Below are 19,435 nucleotides of genomic sequence, written 5' to 3' on the forward strand. Positions count from 1 at the left end.
AACCTTCATAACTTTTTTTAGCCATAAATAAGTCAAATATTTGAATTTGTTTGAGATCTTGAGGAAAGACACAACTGAGGTAAACTTCCTATTAAGCAACTAGAAACTTCCATGCCCAATAATGTGAGGCGATTCTTGTTTTACAATCATAAAACCTTTTTACTGGATAGGTTGTTTAAAATTCATGGCTCTCTTTTTTCTGCAGCTTTTGGATTGCCTTATTTTATTGCTTTCTAGAGAGGGGAAATGAAGCTCTGGTTATGTATATATGCTTTTTGACAATGTTTTCCACCCCAGCTTGGTTTTTGGGAGACTTTTTCCAAGTACTTTTTCTTGAAGAGAAATCTCTGCAAGTTTAAGAAATAGTTTCCCTGATACTGGGATTACAAATTAGCCAATGCATGTCTTCCAACTAGAATTCTTCTTTCCACTAATATTTATGTGTAAAATAAGATGGAAAAAAAATATTCATAAATATTGAATTTTTATGTATTCTGAGTCAAACTCCATCTATGTCTCCAAAGATTTTCTTTTCTATGTTGCCCAAAGTAACTGTTTGAGTATTAAGAAGTGGGAAGTATTTTAGGTCAAAAGGGAGAGAGATCAGAACCTGAAAGGTTAGAAGCAAAATTAGATGTAAAGTAGGACAGGTCAGGATTCCTTTCGTTTAATCCATTGATTAGCAATCTCTTAAGACTTAATTTAACAGGCAGGATAATAGTTACTGCAAGGTAGCATGAGTCTCAAACATTAAAGGCTACTCAGAATTTTGCACTCTCAAATCACTGTTTTTTTTTCAATTTGAGTAGACAAATTTTTGAATCCATGTGGAATTTGTACTTCTACAGATACTTTTGGGAGTGCTTTAGAACAAAATGATCACATTTCAAGAGAGATTTGGTTCAATACTGTCTTGCTTTTTCATTGAAGTTGGGAGACCTGTAATTTAGGTTTCACCATTATGCAGTATAGTGTCTTTCAGAATTCATGCAAAGAAATGTTTTGCTATTTTTTAGATTACGTAGAAAAACAGTAGTTAAACCTTTGTACTGCCTTCTGTACGTTAGAGTATGTTAATCTTTTGTCATGTTATGACCTGTTGTGTTACACAATTGTATTTCTTGTTTTGTGCAATCACGATGTCAACTTCTGTAGTAAAATTGTCCGACTCTGAACTCTCTGCATGGGTAACAAATGCAAAACTGTACTGCCAGTTCTCTTTAAATGTTTTTTTTTCTTCAGCCTCAAGCAAGCAAAGATAGGAGTTTCAGCAGTTAATCAGCTAGCTCCTTCTGTTAGTTAACAAAGATATGGAGTCTTTTAATGTCTTTAAGTCAAAATAATCATATTTATATTGGGTATCTTACTGCTTATAAGCCTCTCCGAGTCAGGATGAGGGAGCGGAAGCTATTTGTGGAATTTTGTGTCTGTCCGTTCCTACACTTTGAGGCCTGCTGCTTGGTTGTGCACAAATTTTATCTGCTGTGCTTTTTACCTTCTCTATTTGACTTCAAGCTGCTTTTACTGTTATCTGAGTTTTTCCTAATGGATCTGATATAATATATATATTCCACACAATTGACAAGATCGTCTGATGGAGCCAGAGCCAGGCTTTGCTTCCCTCCTGCTTTTTGAAGCCAGATTCACTTGTCTTTTTATTCTATGGGCTGGCACTGGTTTTCAGTAAATTCAGCTCTGTGAAATGTCTCCCTTCTTGATTTTTTTTTTTTCCTTGAACAAATCCACAAAACTAGCACTTAATTTTTTTTAATGAAGCTATTTATTGTTTCAGAGTCTAAAAACAAAATAAAAAAACCCCAGTCCTATCTAAAACCACACCAGTGTATTAAAAAAAATATATGGTTTATTGCACTATTCTAGTTGATTGCCTCCTCCTAGACCTTAGAGTTGGAAAATAACTGTTACTGTCTATGGACAAAAAGCAGCTTCAGTATTTCACTTTTTTTTCCCCCTCTTATCTCTGCTCTGCTTCTCAGCCTCAGAACAATCCTACTGGTGGTCACATTAATACTGAAGAATATCTGATCTTTGCATTTGTAAAATAATCGCTTGTCAAATTCAAGTTCAGCATTGCAGCATACTCTGGTCCCTGATTCTTAACAGAATGATTTTTGGTCTTGTATGTCTCAAGTGGCAAACTCTGCAATTCATTTACTGTTGGATTTATTGTCATGTTAGATGTCAGTTTGGTTGCCTTAACACACTCACACCTAAGATTGGAGTTACGAATCTGCTCAATTTAAGTTTAAGGTAAACAACTAGCAGTTGTTGTATTTAACTGTACTGAAAGAAATGTTTTCTTTCAGTTTCAGATTCTCCTAACAGAAGTTCACATAAAATAATTATAGCATGTTTTAGGAATGAAAGCTTTAAATGAGGTGCACCTTAGTTTTTGTGCTTCATAGGTTGAGAGAAGGAAGGTAAACCTTGAAATGTCTGAGCAATCTGACTCTCACTAATAGTGGTTGTAACAGTATTCCTTCTGTGTGTATCAGCATACTGTAGGATATGCCTGAACTTTTGTATTTGCCTAAAAGCTGATCTTAAGAGAAGTATATTGTTGGTTTTTTTTGAATTACAGGTGGTATAAATTTGCCATAGGTAACGAAAGTTTGACTGTCAGTATAAAAAAGAGTTCAATCAGAAGCAAGAAATGATAGTTTTGATGCATTTGTTATTAAACTTTTTTTTTACAGCTGAAGGCAATAAATACTGTGAAATTTCATTCCTAGGGGATGGATGTCGATCTACCCTTCAATATTAGGAATACATGTTCAAGTGCTGCAGACAGTTATATAAATAGCACCCTCTTTGTTAAAGAGTAGTTAATCTGTGATTCCTTTCTGAATGTAAAGAAGGTTGCAGTTATGTCACATTAATTTCTATTGGAGAGCTTTGTGGTGCTCTGCCTATCTGAAATGCTAGTTTTTAAGAATAATGTCCTCTCATATTTTTAAAAGCCTTGTTCTCGAATGGTTTGGTTATGGTTTGAATAATGTGACAGTATGAAATTAAATTGGAATGTCTTTGAAGCCTGGACCTTTAAAAAGATCTAAAAAGTGTGTGAATATTTGGAATATATTAAATTATATTTTACATTGATGTTGTGGTTGTAGGGGCAAAACCAACAAAATAGCAGATATGATGAAGCACGGCCATCTGATGATTATTTGTGTGAACTGAGAGCTGTGAAATGGTTCAATATTGTTAATTCACAGGGTGTTCTGGAGTAAATTAATGTGCAAAAGTGAGTGCAATGCTGCGCTGTTAAAAATACTGTTGGGGCTTAATTACTTCATTGCAAAATAGAATTAGTTCTATTTGGATTTCTGGATTCTCTTGAAGTTGTGGAGGTTAAGCTGGATATTTTCCTGTTTTTCTATTGTAGGAAAAGTTCGGTGGCAAGACTTTGATCAAGATGCTTATGTTAGCGCTACCATGGTGCGGTCTGGTCAGGATCCATACGCTCGCAATAAGTTCAATCAGGTAGAAAGTGACAAACTACGAATGGACCGAAACATTCCTGACACGAGGCATGATCAGTAAGTTCCAAACTGGGCCGTGTTTGGCTTGGATTAGCCTTTGTTTGCATATTTTGAGCAGAGAGAAGTTTTCTGAATGCAGGAGTTCTCCAGCTTTCAGGTTGTAAGGAGCAGTAAACTGTGCTGTAATCCTTAAACAGCAGAATGAAGAACAATAAATCTTGCTCAATTGTTTTTGTTTCCAGGACTTCTATCAGTGCGTATTCGTTGTCAAAACTGGCATTGTATTTCAATCTCTTTTTGTTCCTATTTATCTGATGACTTTTCTTGGTTTCTGTGTTTGTAAAGGGTTCTGTCTTAACTTCACTCTGGTGATTGACATCTCAACAAATGCAACGCTGATCAGTATCCCTGCAGTAAAACTCTAACATTATTTCTACACTTGATAGTTTCCAGAGATATGTTTCGTATTTCTTTTCTGGAGTGGCTTGCAGGTCTTTCCTACTCAGCTGAGCTGATTGCTAAACTCCTCTCCCATTTCTAAGGGAAACTGCAGGCCAAAGTAGTGCTGAACACTTAGTATTAAAAGAATTATTTCCAGATCATGTGGACCTGACGTGCTTTTTTAGTATATAAACTGTCATGTGCTTATGGCTTCAAAATTCGTAGTGGATTTTGAATTGTTGTGTAGCTTGGGAATGAGGCTGGATTGGTTGCTCAGTAATGATAAATTTGTCTTCCTGAGTTGCAGGATTCACTGTTCTGTATTTGTGGTGATGTTTCCCTCTTGCTGTAGGAATGAGGTAGACGGCTGTTGGATGTGGCGTTCCATCTAACAGACCACATTTATGTAAACAAAAGGATACCTTCTTTCCACAACCACGAAGTTCATCTTACCTTCTTCTGAGAGAGTAGGGAAGCCTGCTGTGTGTTGGTGTGGCTTTGTGGCTTCTCTGAAACTATGGAGTAGAATAAGCAGATATAGAAGCTATTTCTGAGGGTGACCAAGGTGGAGCAGAAGTCAATACTGGGTCCGATACTCATAAATATCTTTGTTTATAACATAGATGGTGTGGCAGAACACAATGTTAGTAAGTTTTCAGATGATACAAAACTGAGAGATAGTGACTGATTTTGGAGGAAGCATAGAGTCATTGGGAAGAGGGAACCTCATGTGCCAGAACCATTCTGGGGACAAACTTGAACTTCAGATGGTTAAAAGCTTTTGCTGTGTCTGTGGGTTTGTACTACTTCCCAAATCAGCACACTTCAGAGCAAGATGATAATGTTTCTCATTTGGAGGAGACTGACATTTGGTAAAGAAATTAAGTGATTTGGACCAACCTTGTGTAAGCAGATTTGATTAATATTAAAATGATGGTTGCTCATTATGATGTCAGTAACTTGAAGAAAAGCAAAAAAGAGTTGTTCTTGATAGTTTAGAATGTTGATACTTTCTTTTAAGAACAAGGCAAGTGCAGGCTCAAAGCATGAAATTAAACAGCTGTGTGTAGCTGAATTGCAGTAATTCTGCAGCTAGGAAGAGTGTGCATTCATATCTGTGTGTAGAAGAAGGTAGAGGAGATGACAGAGGTAGAAAAGAAAGGTGATTTTTTTCTTCATAATTGTCTCTAGAAAACAGTATAGCAGATGAGGTATTTAGAAAAACGTAGTTATTCATTATGTAATTTTAAATCCATTGTGTAATAGTGTGATCTTAGGTTTCCTTTAAACAGGTGATATCTCAGATGAAGTAAAGTGAGTCTTGTGTAGTCTGGCATTAGTTAACGTGGAAACTATGAAGAATTCTGTGTTTCACTTGTTGCCATGAGAGCACTGAAAAATATGATGCTCACTGAGTAGTAAAGCGTATTACTTTAATTAAATATACTTTATTTTTTTTGCACAGGAAAACCATTCAAACTGGATTTAGACCAGTGTGGTTTCCCCCCTTTCCTTGCTGGTAGGGAAGGCTCAGCCACTAGTATCTTGAAACTTCCATAATTTAGACTGTGTTTGGAAAATTTCTAGGTATTTAATTAGATACTGAATATTCTCTAGGGGGTTCTAACAGACAAATGGTCTCCTTTGTTGAGAAGAACATTAAGAGAGATGACGGGAGACAAATTATTTTATAGTAGCCATGACTGATGTGGCTTTCTTGGTTTATTTTTATTTTTTATTTTATTTTTTAAGTGGTCCTTGAAAAGAGCCTTGCAAGGAAGTGTGAGAGATGTTTCTGGAGAAAGGCTGCATATATGCTGGCTTATTACTTAGACTTTGCTATGAGGCAGGTTTAAGTGCCCATCAATCTGTAAATAGTCATCTTTTTAAAGAAAAGAAAATTACTAGAGCAGTAATTCCTACAAATTGTTCATGGTGCTTTCCTTGCTGTCTTGTAATTAATTTTCCTTCTATTTTGGCAAGGACTGTAACTGCAGAAGCTAAAAAAAAAAAAAAAAGTCACATTAAATACTTGTTTGAGGTCTGTCTAATGGCAAATGCAAGATTAATCACTATGGGGAGAAGAATATTTTAAAGAACTGCACATCTGACACCTGGAAGCATGTTATTATTCAGTAAAAATTGTAGGCACCTGGGTTAAGATTGATACTTCCTTTGGCATTGCTACAACGTTTTTCAAGAAAACTGAGGAAGTGTTTATTATTGTATCTGCAACTTTCCTAATTGATGTTTATAAAGGCTATTTGACTTTAAAAATAGCTACATAATACTTTTTAAGAGCTGAAATTGTCTAGACTGTTTAGAAGCAGTTGAATGTGTGAATGCATTTCTTTTTTTTATATTGTTGTTTAGGCTTTTCTGTATCTAACAAATTATACTAGCGATATGAAGTTTTCTACTTCATAGTTTTGTGAAAGCTTGTCAACACTACAGGAAAACACTTTGGTTTGCCCCTTTAAGTTGCTTGCCATTGTTAAAGGAAAAAGGAGATGTGAGAACAGGCAGGTAGAACATATGAAAAGAAGTGAGGAGGTCTGGTGGAATGTAAATGAGGTTTGAGGAACCTCTGGGTTTCTTCTGTTGCTATCTGTTTATAACATGTCTCAGGCTGAGAGATGAACGTGGTAGATTGATCTTGGAGACCCAGAAGGTGACTGCACAGTCATAATGATAAATCTCCAAAGCTGTCATTTTTTCAGTGTAAAACTGTCTCTGAGATAGGAGCTGGGTGGAATACTCCATGCTTTCGGGTATTTGAGGACCAGTGCCTCCCACAGTTCAGATCAGTGCTTTTGTTAATGTCTCTCGACAAATATCTTGGCATGATTTATAAGAATTACTGGCAGATGCTTCCTTTAAATTAAACTTTTTTTCCCCAACTCCACAAGTATTAGTAGGCTCTGAACTCATGTTAAAATTTTCATTTTATATAGACAAGAAGCAAACTTTCCAGTCTCTGGTATCCAGATAAAACCTATCATAGTGAATATCTACTTGGTTAAAGTGAATCTTTCTATCAAAAAGTGGTTTCAACAAACCACATACATTTCAAACAACTATGGTTGTTACTGATGAGTTAGCTCAGTAACTCAAATTTCTAGGGAAAGAAATTATACTTTTTGTATCTAATTAAATTTAATAACTTTTGCTAAGCATTGAAGGTCTAGTTTGATATTTTTAGTTCAAGTTTTATTTTATCCAGGTAAGTGCTGTAAGTTGAGGGAAGATATTCTGCATTCCCAAACTGATGATGTTGTTTCTTTGGTTTATTGAGTTTAACTGTGGCATTATTGACACCAACATAATAGGAGGATAAATGTGTAACTGAAGCATTCCTCCCATTTTATTTGAAAGTCTAAAAATCTTGTTTTCTTCCTCAGAAATTTGTAGTAGTGTTTTTTTTCCTGTTTTTTTTTTAAATAATGGGCTTCATTGCTGTGAGTAATTACCTCTTTAGATGTGCTCTTTTCTGCAAAGAGAGCAGTATAAAATTTTTTATTGTTGTTATTATTATAATGCATTTAATTTAGCATTATGACTTACTTTCAATAGACTTGAACTAAATTTACTCACTTTCATGACCTTATTCTAAATTGGATTGATACAGTATTCAATTAATTCTTGTCATGCTAAATTGTGATCTTCTAGGGTTGCTTTGAATTATTGAGCGTGACTTATGCAAGTTTCAATAGAATGTTTCAACAGATTAAAATTTCAAGTTTGGATTTTTAGTGCTCGTCTGTAAAGTACCAAGTTTCTTAATATGTGCCAGTGCTTCATGGGATAACTATGTGCACATTAGATTTGTCTTGTGTAGGCAATTTGGAAGTTAGCAGAAAACAGAATAGTTCTTTTTAGCACTATTGGCTTTTGTGTATAATAGCTGAATTTCTTTCAGCTGCTTAGATGGATTGTCAAAAGCTCATGACAGGGGAGGTTTTAATTCTTTACTTTCCAGGAATGTTTGCAATGTATTGCTTCAATGTTGTGTGCTTCTGGAAAAGCTGTCTTGTACACCCACCATTGGAGGAACAAAACTAGATAAGGCCTTGCTAATCTGACATAGAGCAGTTGTAGGTTTGGCACAGGCTTTGGTTTTCTTCAGGGCAGTAAGATCACCGTGGCACAATAACATCACTACAAGTACAAACATTTGCAAGACCTTATGGGTGTGTTGCATTGAAAGCACTGTAATCCCTTGGGATTCTGGAATGTGGTTGAGGAGAAGAAGCACACTGTTCACTTTAAACCTTGAAGCTGAAGGTTGTGTGATTTATGATTGTGGCAGGTGTTTCTTCAGATCTTTTATACACACATTGCCTTGTTTTATAAGTTTGGGTAGTAATACAACTTTCCTTTTTTCCCCATCTTCTCTTAATAGCTAATTTGATTCATACTGCACAGATCACAAATAATTACTTGTTGACATTGCCACAGATGTATAGTAACTCATCTGGGATTGCCATCCCTGAAGATGCTTAGGCCTGTTGGAATTCTGCCCCAAATGTTCAATAAGGCATGCATGATGAAATGCATCACTCATATGTTACTGCATGAATGAAGATTATGATTTTTGACTTGTCAGACAGCAGTGATTTTAGCACAAACTGTTACATAGTATTTTAGTATGCTATTCTCATTGCACTAGAAATAAACCTTTTTTAGATTTATTGTCAAGGTGTTCAAGCAGCTTAATTTTATGTAGATGTGCAGGAGTTCACATATTTTTGGAATTTTAGTTTTTTGTTTATATTATTTAAAGAGATCATGAAAAATGAGTTGGCGTAGATCGACTATTGAATGTCTCAATCTTATGCATTTTTCTGTGCTAATGAGAAGATAAATACCTAAGCAAGACTGGGATGCAGTATTGAAAGTAAAGGGGAATGTGGATGAGTGCTTTTCTAAAGGAGACACAGCTATGGACCTCTACTTTTATTAATGTACTCATTTACTTAAATTTATGAAATGGTCTTCAAGTGAAATAAAACTCTTGTTTCATACTCAGTTGCATGAAAGATATGTACAGTAAACTACAGCATTTGTATTATAGTGATGCTTTTCTCTGCCTACCCAAATCTGAGCCTTACTCAGTCTGATGTATACAAAGAGTGCTACCAAAAGTGGTAGAAGAGGAGCTGATTGTAAATCATCTCATTCAAAAACAACGTCGATCATTCTTTCTAGGTAGATACAGTGTGTACACGCTTTAGCAAATAACTGCTTTTTAATGAAGACTGTCAGCTAAGACTGTAATGTAAGTATTAGATTGAAATGACAGATTATTATGTCTTTCAGGTGTCAACGGAAACAATGGCGGATAGATTTGCCAGCCACGAGTGTGGTGATCACCTTTCACAACGAGGCAAGATCGGCTTTGCTTCGAACTGTTGTCAGGTATACCTAAGAGACAGTCCTTGATTTTATTTTTATTTTTTTTTTCACCAGAAAGCAGTTTCTTGTGCCAGAATAGCTTTTGGTAAAGAAAAGTAGCAATCCATTATGCTTTTCTGTAACATTTACAGAGAGTAAAGCTGGATCTTAATTTCATTGATGCCTCCAGTTCTTATATCCTGAAATAGTGTTATTAAGCAAACAAAAAAATGCTTCCCTTAACTACAAACTTGAAAGCATGAGAGGAATTGCAAGAAGATATTTCGAGATGGATTGTATAAATGCTTTCAAGACAAATGAGGAAAATGGATTTTCAGAGCCTACTTGATCGAAGGATATCTGTAAAGTTTCCATTTTCCAAATCGTCCGATTCACTGATTTTTGGAGGCTAGAAACCTGAGGGAGGAACAACCGTGTGCCATTTTTTTTGCAAATTCTTTACTGAATAAGCCAATGGCTGTTGTAGAAGATAGAATCTCGGACTAGATTAAGTAGTTTAACAAAAAATGTCATTAAAAATATTGCTTATAGGAGATGAAAACCGCTTTGTATTGAATGCTTTTTTGTCTGTTTCAGTGTCCTTAAAAAAAGCCCATCACATCTTATTAAGGAAATAATACTAGTGGATGACTACAGTAATGATCGTAAGTATAGTGTCCAAACAGTTATTTTGTTTATTTTGCTGAGGCTTTCTGTAGATGCAAGTAGGTGACTCAGTTGAGAGTTAGTCATATGAATTGGAATTTCTGAAGACTGACTCTAAACCAGCTCTTAATTCTTTTGTGTTTGCCACTGAGGAAGTGTGAAGAGTTCTAAAATACTTCACATGTATTTTATTACTTCCTGTTAGCAGAAGAAGCAGAGTTTAGAGTTGAAAATAGCCTTCCCTTAGTACATTATGATGTAAAAATAAAACCCGTGGCACTTGGACTAAGTACTTTGTAGTGCTGCTTTTAAAGAATGCTGGTCTCCATCACTTTTGGTGAACAAAGAAGTCAATATTTTAAAACTGTTAGGAAAGCATGATGTTAATTTGAACAGCAGACCTTTGAGTAGTACTTAAATGGAAGTCATGTCCACATTTGCAATGCTGATTAATACTTTAGGTTTGTTTAAGCCTTAATGTTGCTAAAAAGCTTTCTTGTAAGCAAAGAAGGCACAAGTTTTAATCTTTTTTTTTTAATGAAATGTGGAAACGACTCAAGAGCATAATTGATTAAAAATATTTTGAGTGCAAAGTAAAATTAGTTTTAAATAATATCAGAAATTACCGTGCTCATTATAACTTTATTTCTGGTGAACCAAATAGGCTTTTTTTTTTTTTAACATGAATCTTAATTATTTGTAACTGTGGTCACTTTCCACTATGAAGTTTTTTTTCTGTTTTTGAAGAAAAACATACTTGTAGTTTGAGGTTGTTTTTGATCAATTTATTTCTATTTTTTTCAAGCTGATGATGGTGCTCTCTTGGGAAAAATTGAAAAAGTGCGGGTTCTTCGAAATGATCGCCGGGAAGGTAGGATTGATTTGGGAAAAGGAAGATACAAATCCCACTTATCTACATCAAGTCTTTTTAAGGAATATTCTGTATTGGAAGGAAGGATTTTTTGTTTAAGAAATCACCTTACAACTGGAAGGAATAAAAACGGATGTATTTGTGTGATTAAAAATAGTAATTCTAATTAATTTATTATTGTGCATAGTTGCACACATGACAGCTTAAAACATTCTCTCTCATCCTCAGCCCCTTGTTTTCTTTCACTACTCTGAATCCTCTGTTAAGCTGTTCCCAACTGCATGCAAGGTCTTGCTGTAAGTTTTATGCAAGTCTGCAAAGATCCAGCTTAAAAACATCCCTCTTCTGCTGGTTCCCTCAAGAGAGAGGTAGTTTGAAGGATTCAGTTGGTGGACAGTCTGTCAGACTGTTTGGCAAACTTGGGTTTAAGCAGCCAGGAGGGCAGGGACTGTGTATACCAGTTTTTCTTGCATCTTTTTTCTCTTTGTTGCCTTGCACATTATGGCAGCATATCACTGAGCCCTTCATTCAGAGCTTCCTGGCTGTGGGTAGCTTAAAGTATTAGAGACAACTGTTATTCTACAGCTGTTTGAAATAGAAACTAAGAGCTGACAGTTTAAATAGCTGACTGAGTTAGCAGATATGTGCTGTTTGTTTTTATAGGCACTGTATCTTCTAGGCTGACAGACTAGGGAGCAGCTAGAATGATTACACTGTCAGAATCTGGAAGTAGCATGCCAAAACCTGTGTTGTCCCATAGTTCTAAAGTAACGACATACCGGAGATTTTTGGTATTTAAGCATTTGTTTGGAATATGCTTGTAAACAAAGGCTTCTTAGGAAAGCAGGCCTTTTATGGCTTACCATGGTTTCGGGGTTCTGAGAGAGCTGATCTCATCTTTCTAACCAATGCAACGTTTAAAGATTGTGATAGTAGTAATGGAAAAACTGGCTGAAATAACCCTTTGATTTTTTTTCTGTACTATAAATATTTTGTACTGTACATAGTTTTCATTCATACTTCAAAATAAGCACTAGTATATCTGAAAATGTTACGATTTGACAAATCTCTCACTGTCAGAAAAGAACTGCTTTCAAACAAAGGTGCAGTGCTAATTTGCTTGGTGTTTTTGTGAGATTAGAATGCAGTTATTAGCTATGAAAGCTAATGTACTGTTTAGGAAGTTCTAACTAGTTATGCATTTATGTAGCCAGATAATTTTCGTTAATGAAAATATTTTCGGATTTCGTTTGGTTGCTCCATTGTTGTGATTGAGCTTAATGCTAAGTTTGCTTGTCATCTTCATACAAATACTGGTACTCAGGTAGAGATGCCACTGACTGCTTTCCTTTCAGAAATATGTCATGGTAGCTTCAGGTTCCATTTGTAGAACCAGTTTGCTGTGGGAACACATGCATCTTGGAGAGTCTGGTATGACTGAATGGCCAGGGGAACCTTCTGGGCTCTTCCTGTTTTATGGTGATTTCAAAGGACTCAATGACTCAAATGATTACTTCCACATTCTACTGAAGTAGAACAAGACATTAAGAGTCTAGAAAAAACAAAAGTTAGAAATGAGAAACTCTGAAAGGAGGAATTGCAGAAGTAGAACAAACAAACAGTGTGCTTGGAGAGAATGGTTTGTGAGGTAACTGCATGGAAAAGTGCTAGGGTTGGGGTTGAGAACATAAGTAGATCTGATTAGCTGCAAAAGTACAACAGGTAAAGTAGAAAGTACTGACATAGCATTGCCACAGAGCATATCTACAATACCAAAGTACTCTTATGATAAGAGAGCACAAGGATCTTCATGAAGCTGCTTAGTTGCTGAATGTTGGAAAGAGCAAGCTAGTTCTGTAGGTATTTTCTTTTAAGCTTTTGTTCTCTTTGGCAGTTGTATTTTGTAGTTTATTTTGTAAGGAGTGAGAGTGAGCTTGCTTTCTTCTGATTGGAAAACAAAGTGGGTTGTTCTAGTGTATGCATCTAAATGTAACAAGAGACCTGGAGGAATGGTGAGGTCATTCAATGAGCAAATAATAAGAGTAAAAACTAGAAAGGAACATGGCACATCAGTGAAGGGATCTATGTAAATGAGGTTGAGAAAAATCTTTTGGTTTTACCGGTAGTTTTCTGTTAGAAAAAGCAATAACTGCAACATCCCTACAAAAACAAAACAAAACAAAAAACCCACCAAAACAATCATCATAACCTAAGGAAAAGATTATAATAACAAAAACAAAAGAGAATTACAAAAAATGTAGAAAAGAACTGGTTTGAAAGGGACGAGGAGAGAGACTGTCAAACATGAATTACCAAAACATGGCTATTTCTGGAAGAAGTAGATAGAAGAATGGACAGATTTTTCCTGAGAGTTTCTAAAATAAGGGAATGGAGCGTGTGTAAGAAGATGGGTAGGATCTTCAGCTCTATTGTACTGTCATGAAGGTAGGACACTTTCATTCACCCAGTACTAATCCTTCAGTTATGCTAATAAAATCAAAGTAGTACTATAACCTGCTGTGGATGTTTGACCAAAAAATAAAAAATTGTTTTCAGTATTGATGGTACTTAACATTTATCACCATTGATGACATTTGCTGTATTGCAGACCCAGCTATACTTGTATATTGCTTTTCTTTTTTAAAGGCACTTCAATTCTTCTGCTTAAATAAGATTAGAACCTGTAAACATGGGCGCAGTAGTTAAAGATTTAGACTTTTTTATTATGTTTTCTTTTTAAAAAGGAGCTTGTGTTTTATGACCTGAGTTAGAGTAATTAAATTCATTACTATCTGGGAATGCAATCATTTGTCTCACTGCTGTTGCTTGTTTTCTTCCAGAACCTACTCCAACTGTTTGTTTTTCTGTTTTTTTTTTCCTTCTCAGGCTTGATGCGTTCCCGTGTCAGAGGGGCAGATGCAGCACAGGCAAAAGTACTTACTTTCCTGGATAGTCACTGTGAATGCAATGAACACTGGCTGGAGCCGCTTCTGGAAAGAGTAGCTGAGGTTAGTAAAGAGTTCTTCTAAAGTAATTTCCTGAAGTAGTAGCTTTTAAATTTTAAAGCCATCTGGTTTATACTACATTAATTTTATGCATTTTTCTAAAGAAGCTTTTTCTCTGAAGTGAGGTGATGGAGGTGATCACAGTATTCTGTGATTAAAACTCACTTTTTGTTCATTTAATCTGTGAACATAGGAACATAAAATGTGAATATTTATTATTACCTTCAAAAGTAATTCAAATACATGCTTCTTTGGTTCTTTAGGGACCTCCTCAGCAATCTTTACAGCAGAACATAGTTCTCTTCAACCAATATCATCTCAATGTAATTCAGTTTACCCTGAATATTTATGCCTTCTTAACATTCAGTGTGATAATGGGAGAGAGGTTGAGCTGTGAAACCAAAATTCTCATGGAAATTAACAGGGGACCATGGGCTCTCAGCTTCTGTGAAAATGTTTTGCTTGTGTCCTGGAAAAGCTACTTACAAAAAAAAACGTATAACTCTCAGTCCTGTGCTCTGAAGGAGCTCAGATGAAGTAGACAGTGAGTCAACTGTAATCACATAGTGCCAGGGAGTGCTCACAACAATAGAGCTATTTCCATAATTACATTTTCTTTCAGGTGAACGCACGTTTTAATTTTAACATATGTTAGTCTGGAAAGTCTCTCCTTCAAAGTACTCCTGGTAAAAATGGTTTTACCCTGTATTGTTAATGCCCAGTTTCTTGCTTACTCTCCATATGCTTTTCTTTGCATTTCCTCCAGAAGAGAGGGGGAAGATGAAGTCATATCCTCAGTATGCCAACAAGAAATCCAGTCATTATTGTCAACTAGGAACTTCTCTTACTCTTTTGGTCCTACAGTGTTTTATTGTGTATTCCAAAATACTGTAAATCTAAGACACATCAGCATTTAAAATACTGCTTTAGAGGAGAAACAGCTATAATCAGTTTAAAACTGAACACTTATAAAGTATTTGGTGCACAAAAAGCCCTTGAGCATGAGCAGCATAACACTTCAATTTTTTTTTGAAGATGTAGCATTGCAGTCTTAGAAAGGTAATTCTTCTATAATTTTTTTAACCAGGAGAATAAACTTGAGGTATTAAATACATATTAGAAAGAAGTGAAAAATGTTTTTGCTTTTGTCTAAAGCAGTGGCTTGACTCTAGGATGTGGGAAGTGTTCTCAAGTGTTATTTGTTTGAACCATCCACTTCTTTGAGAAACTGGAAGACTGTGGTAGTTTTGGTCAATAAAGCCTTGCTTTTTGCAGGATGATTATTTTGCTGTTTGTTTGGTTTTTTTTCCTGGGTGTACTTTCTTAGTTTTCTGAAACTGATTTGGGATATGGAAGTGTTCATTGTAACTGAATATAAAATCTATTACATTTCTGCCAGATCAATAAAGATATGGCATTATGTGTGGTGTACTTGATAGGAAAAATTGGTGTGTATTTTCTATTTTGTAGCAGCTACTTTTAGGAGCAAAGGCATGATTAGATTCTTCAAAACATGTTCCTTGCAGCTGTCACGGTGATAAACACTAATTGTGTGCCATTGTTGATCTATTGTTAAGTAAATGATATGGAATTCTCGTTTACTTTTACACGGGAAGGTTCCCAACCAGCAAGTATGAAGTTTATCTTCAAATCATTAGTGCATGTATATTGCTTGCACACAGTGTATGACAGTTCATTGTTATTTTAAATCGATTAAATTTGCTCAAAGTGCTGATGGTATGTTACTTGATGTTAATCGGCAGCATTTTCTTAATGGTCTTGGTGACAAGAAGCTGAATAGGTATGAACTCCTTACCTAACTGAGTCTAAAGTGGATTTTCATTTCAGGACTACTAAACATTAATACAGGGTTCTCTGATGCTCTGCTGCATCTGTTCTGTGTGTGTGGCAGAAGGGTTACCTTTTCCTTCAGTTTTGGAATTGCCCTCTTGGCATTTAATTCTGTGTGAATTTTAGGAGTTTAAAGTATTTTACAGAATAAAAAGGTAGAGCTGCCAGAAACAGTCTGACTGGAATCCATTTTACAGTGTGCTATCTGAAATGCCGTGTATTTGACTAATTATGTGGTCATCTGAGGCATTGAAATCCTTTCTTCAACTGAAGAATGATCCATTTCAGAGCTTACTTTTTGAGATGGTTTCCCAGGTAGAATGTCCTTGTTCATTGTCCATATGTGCTTAGCATTCCTGGAGGGATTGGTACTGCTAGTTTTCTTTAGCAATTTGAGCAAAGGCCTAAAGCAACAAAAACATAAATACAAGGTGAAAATTTTAGCGCTCAAAACGGACAGGTACCTGTTCAAACTGGTGGTATTTCCCCCACTTTGCTCCCCACTGCAGAGAAATGTTCTGCCTATTTGCACAGGGCTACCTTTTGTATCTTCTAGGTGTTGTGGGTATTAGGGGAGATAAAACACATCATCTTGAATATGATGGTTACATTAGTAACCATGTTAATTTCATGAATGTTTTTTCTACCAGGCTTTTTCCATTTCCTATGTCTAATGACTGTTAGATTCTCACAGTATATTAACTACAGAAAAATAGAAATTGGAAGGTTCTGGTACAGAACTGAACTCATCTGTTTTCATAGCATAACTATAAATTGTCTATCATTTTTGATAATATTTTTACATAAAACATCTTAGAGGAAGAAAGAACTGGGATACAGAAATGATATGTGGATTTTTTTCTCATATCTCTTAGATTCTGTGACCTTGAGTGAATTACTTCCTACTGGTGCATTGCTGAAAGGAAAATATTTGTGTTTTGCTTTTAAGAGTGTTGTGAAGTTCAGTCTTTTGAAGTGCTTTGAGATTTTTTGGGTACTGGATTGGGGGAAAAAAATGTATGCAGAATCTTGAGGATAATTTCCGATTGTTTTTGAGAATAACGAGTAGTAGTCGAACTCTCTAGAGCATGTATAACCTCCTTATGAAATATTAAAATGAAAGCCTGCTACAAAATTCCAGTCGCTAGAGACCTGCAGTGTTCACAGGCTATTTCTTTCCATTGGCATCACCAAAAAGCACAAGGTTTCCCAATTGTGTATTCCATTATAAGTTATGGTATAAAACCTTCAGAACAGAACGAGATGAGAAAGGGAGTTTGCTTTCACTTTTTTTTCTTTTCCAAAATACACATCAGGTTTCTATTGTAATAACAGTGTGGATTAATAACTATTGTGCTTGAGGACAATTTAAAAAGAGTAAGGTTTTAGTATTTTAAGTGAATGGTTTTGAACTCCATCTAACTTAGGGACCCACAAGCTCTTTTTTAGCAGTCTCAACATTAACAAATGTGTAGCACCCTGTGGAGTGTCACCTTAGGGACGTGCAAGTATTTTGTCTGCTTTGCTGCTGATCTGCCAAGAAAGTGGCAGTTGTACATCAGACTGTGCGGTCACACTCAGGTGTTTGCGTGTCCAAGAAATAACCAAGTTGCCTAAGTAATGCATTAAGTGTTGCAAATGGTTCTAGTTTGCTATTGCACTGATATTGGCAGAATTAATCAGACTGACAGCAATGACCTGAGGAAATCCTGAATGTGTGGAGCCTGCTGCCTGCTTATTCAGCGTTGGGGATGTAGTGGAGATAAGCGGATGCCTTACTGAAGCTCTCCCTAATGTGACAGACGATAGGCAGTTTTTACCATAATGTTTAGCTGTATCATCATTTCAGGTAACAAAATTTGTGTTTTCACAAATTTTTGCTGGAAGAGATTTTTCTAGATGAGCATAGATATGCATAAGCTACCTCATTTTCATCTGAGGAAGGAACAAGAGAGGAAGGGTTGTTTCACGTTCATTTCTGTTTCATTCTGATGGGTATATTGTGAGTGCTTGATATCTTTAGAAGGTATCAGCCTTTAAATAAAGGAGTTTTCTAGTTTTGACACTGCACATAGATATCTAAAACAAGGCTATGGGTACACTTGAAGTGTTTTAGTTTGTAGGAAGGCACAGTAGAAATCTATGGTGCTTTGTAGTTCAGATGCGGTCAATTTGCCTTCCAAGTGAAGCTCTACTAGTAAAACCATATCCTTGCATTACAAACATGTAGACTTGGGTCTACAGCTGACATAAACCTGAACTGAAGATCAGTAGCAGAATAGGACAGGATAGTCTTTTATTTGTTTCTAATTTGGTTTAGGCCAAGATAATTAATAGCTAGTGAAAGACATGATCATGATCACATCTTGTGTTATATCCTTCATAATGACTCACGTAGCATAGCTGAAGTTCTACTTAAAGGGATGTAGAAGCAGTAATGAGTTTTCAGCTTTTAGCTCCAGTCTTCAGCTGTTGGCTGGAGACACAACTCAGATTTTCCTTCTGGCTAATACAGAGGGAAAGTGACCTTTTGTTTATTTAGGCAGAATGATGTAGTATATGTCAGGTATTTAATTTGGGCTCACTAAAATCTGTATGGATTGAGTAATTCAGGTTCAGCAAATGAAAATGGGTGTTTTTAATGTTCTTTTTGGACCAATGAAAGCATTGACTAAAATAATTGCTTCTAAGTCTGCTGTTATAAGCTCACACTATATTCTCCTACTAGTTTAGTGAAAGAATTGCTTTCAAGCCTCCTGTTAGGAGCTCACTATATTCTTCTCCTGGTGTAGTACCTGTTCTGTATAATACTGCAGTAGCAAGGGGGGGATGCACTGTTGAACCTCTGTTTAGAATATATGAATTGTTGTTTGGAGCCATAATTTACAAATAAGTTTTTACTGTGGAGACAGTTTGGTTAGTGTTATTTTTTTTAACCATAAGAACAGTTTCTCTGTAGTTACCTAAATCTCCTGTTTATTTAAAGCATCTTTATATTCACAAAGCTGTTGATCTGTTCTGAAGTTGCTCATGCTCTATTGCTAAATCATGGTGTTTAAAGTTCTACTTTAGCCCAAGTTACCTGTTAATCCAACTGCCATAGAAGTTATCCTTTAGTTTGTAAATGTATCTTTTTACCTTTTTTTGTTGTTGCTTTAAGAGGTACTTCATGGAGAAGAACTGCTTTAACAGTGATACTGCATTTCTAATATTAGATGATACTCTTTTGGAGTCCAGATGTCTTATGATCTCAATGGATGATGTGTGTGGAGATGCTGGAAAGATTTTTTTTAACTTAAAAACTATTTTGACAAACACATGAGTGAAGATAATTAATGTTGCTCAGAATAGTATACGAGACCAAGTTCAGACAGAGGAATGCAGATTCTACGCCACTGGAATCTTGGCTGCCAGAGATTAATAGCAGTCATTAGTTTAAGAGGAATTTTTCATTTTTTGTCCTATTTTGTATCTGATTGTGAAGTGTGATTCTTCTAGTATGAAATAGGTTATCATTAACCTAAGACTTCTCTGAGTGTAGAAAGGCCTTAATGTCCCTTAAAGGTTCAAGTAATAAGACCACAGTTCATTATGAAGCTGGAAATTGCTGTGAAAATATGAATTACCCAGATGGTTCTTTTCTTTGAGCTGGTTAGAAGATTAAGAATGAGAATGCTGTTTGCCTGTCTGCCTTTCAAAAT

At 35.7% G+C, this 19,435-nt stretch overlaps 1 protein-coding gene across 1 annotated transcript in view; it reads left to right on the top strand.

The window, feature by feature from the left end:
- Positions 1-19,435, top strand: part of GALNT2 (polypeptide N-acetylgalactosaminyltransferase 2) — a 92,500-nt gene that overhangs the window by 48,671 nt on the left and 24,394 nt on the right. Inside the window, exons 3-7 of the mRNA XM_065730689.1 lie at positions 3,410-3,563; positions 9,267-9,365; positions 9,939-10,006; positions 10,813-10,878; positions 13,765-13,886. Coding sequence (XP_065586761.1) covers positions 3,410-3,563; positions 9,267-9,365; positions 9,939-10,006; positions 10,813-10,878; positions 13,765-13,886 — 509 coding nt within the window. The remainder of the gene's footprint in view (positions 1-3,409; positions 3,564-9,266; positions 9,366-9,938; positions 10,007-10,812; positions 10,879-13,764; positions 13,887-19,435) is intronic.

This window comes from Cyrtonyx montezumae, unplaced genomic scaffold (genome assembly GCF_038088225.1).
Source record: "Cyrtonyx montezumae isolate F1298 unplaced genomic scaffold, pur_monq_1.0 scaffold_0, whole genome shotgun sequence".
NCBI classification, from domain to species: Eukaryota; Metazoa; Chordata; class Aves; order Galliformes; family Odontophoridae; genus Cyrtonyx; species Cyrtonyx montezumae.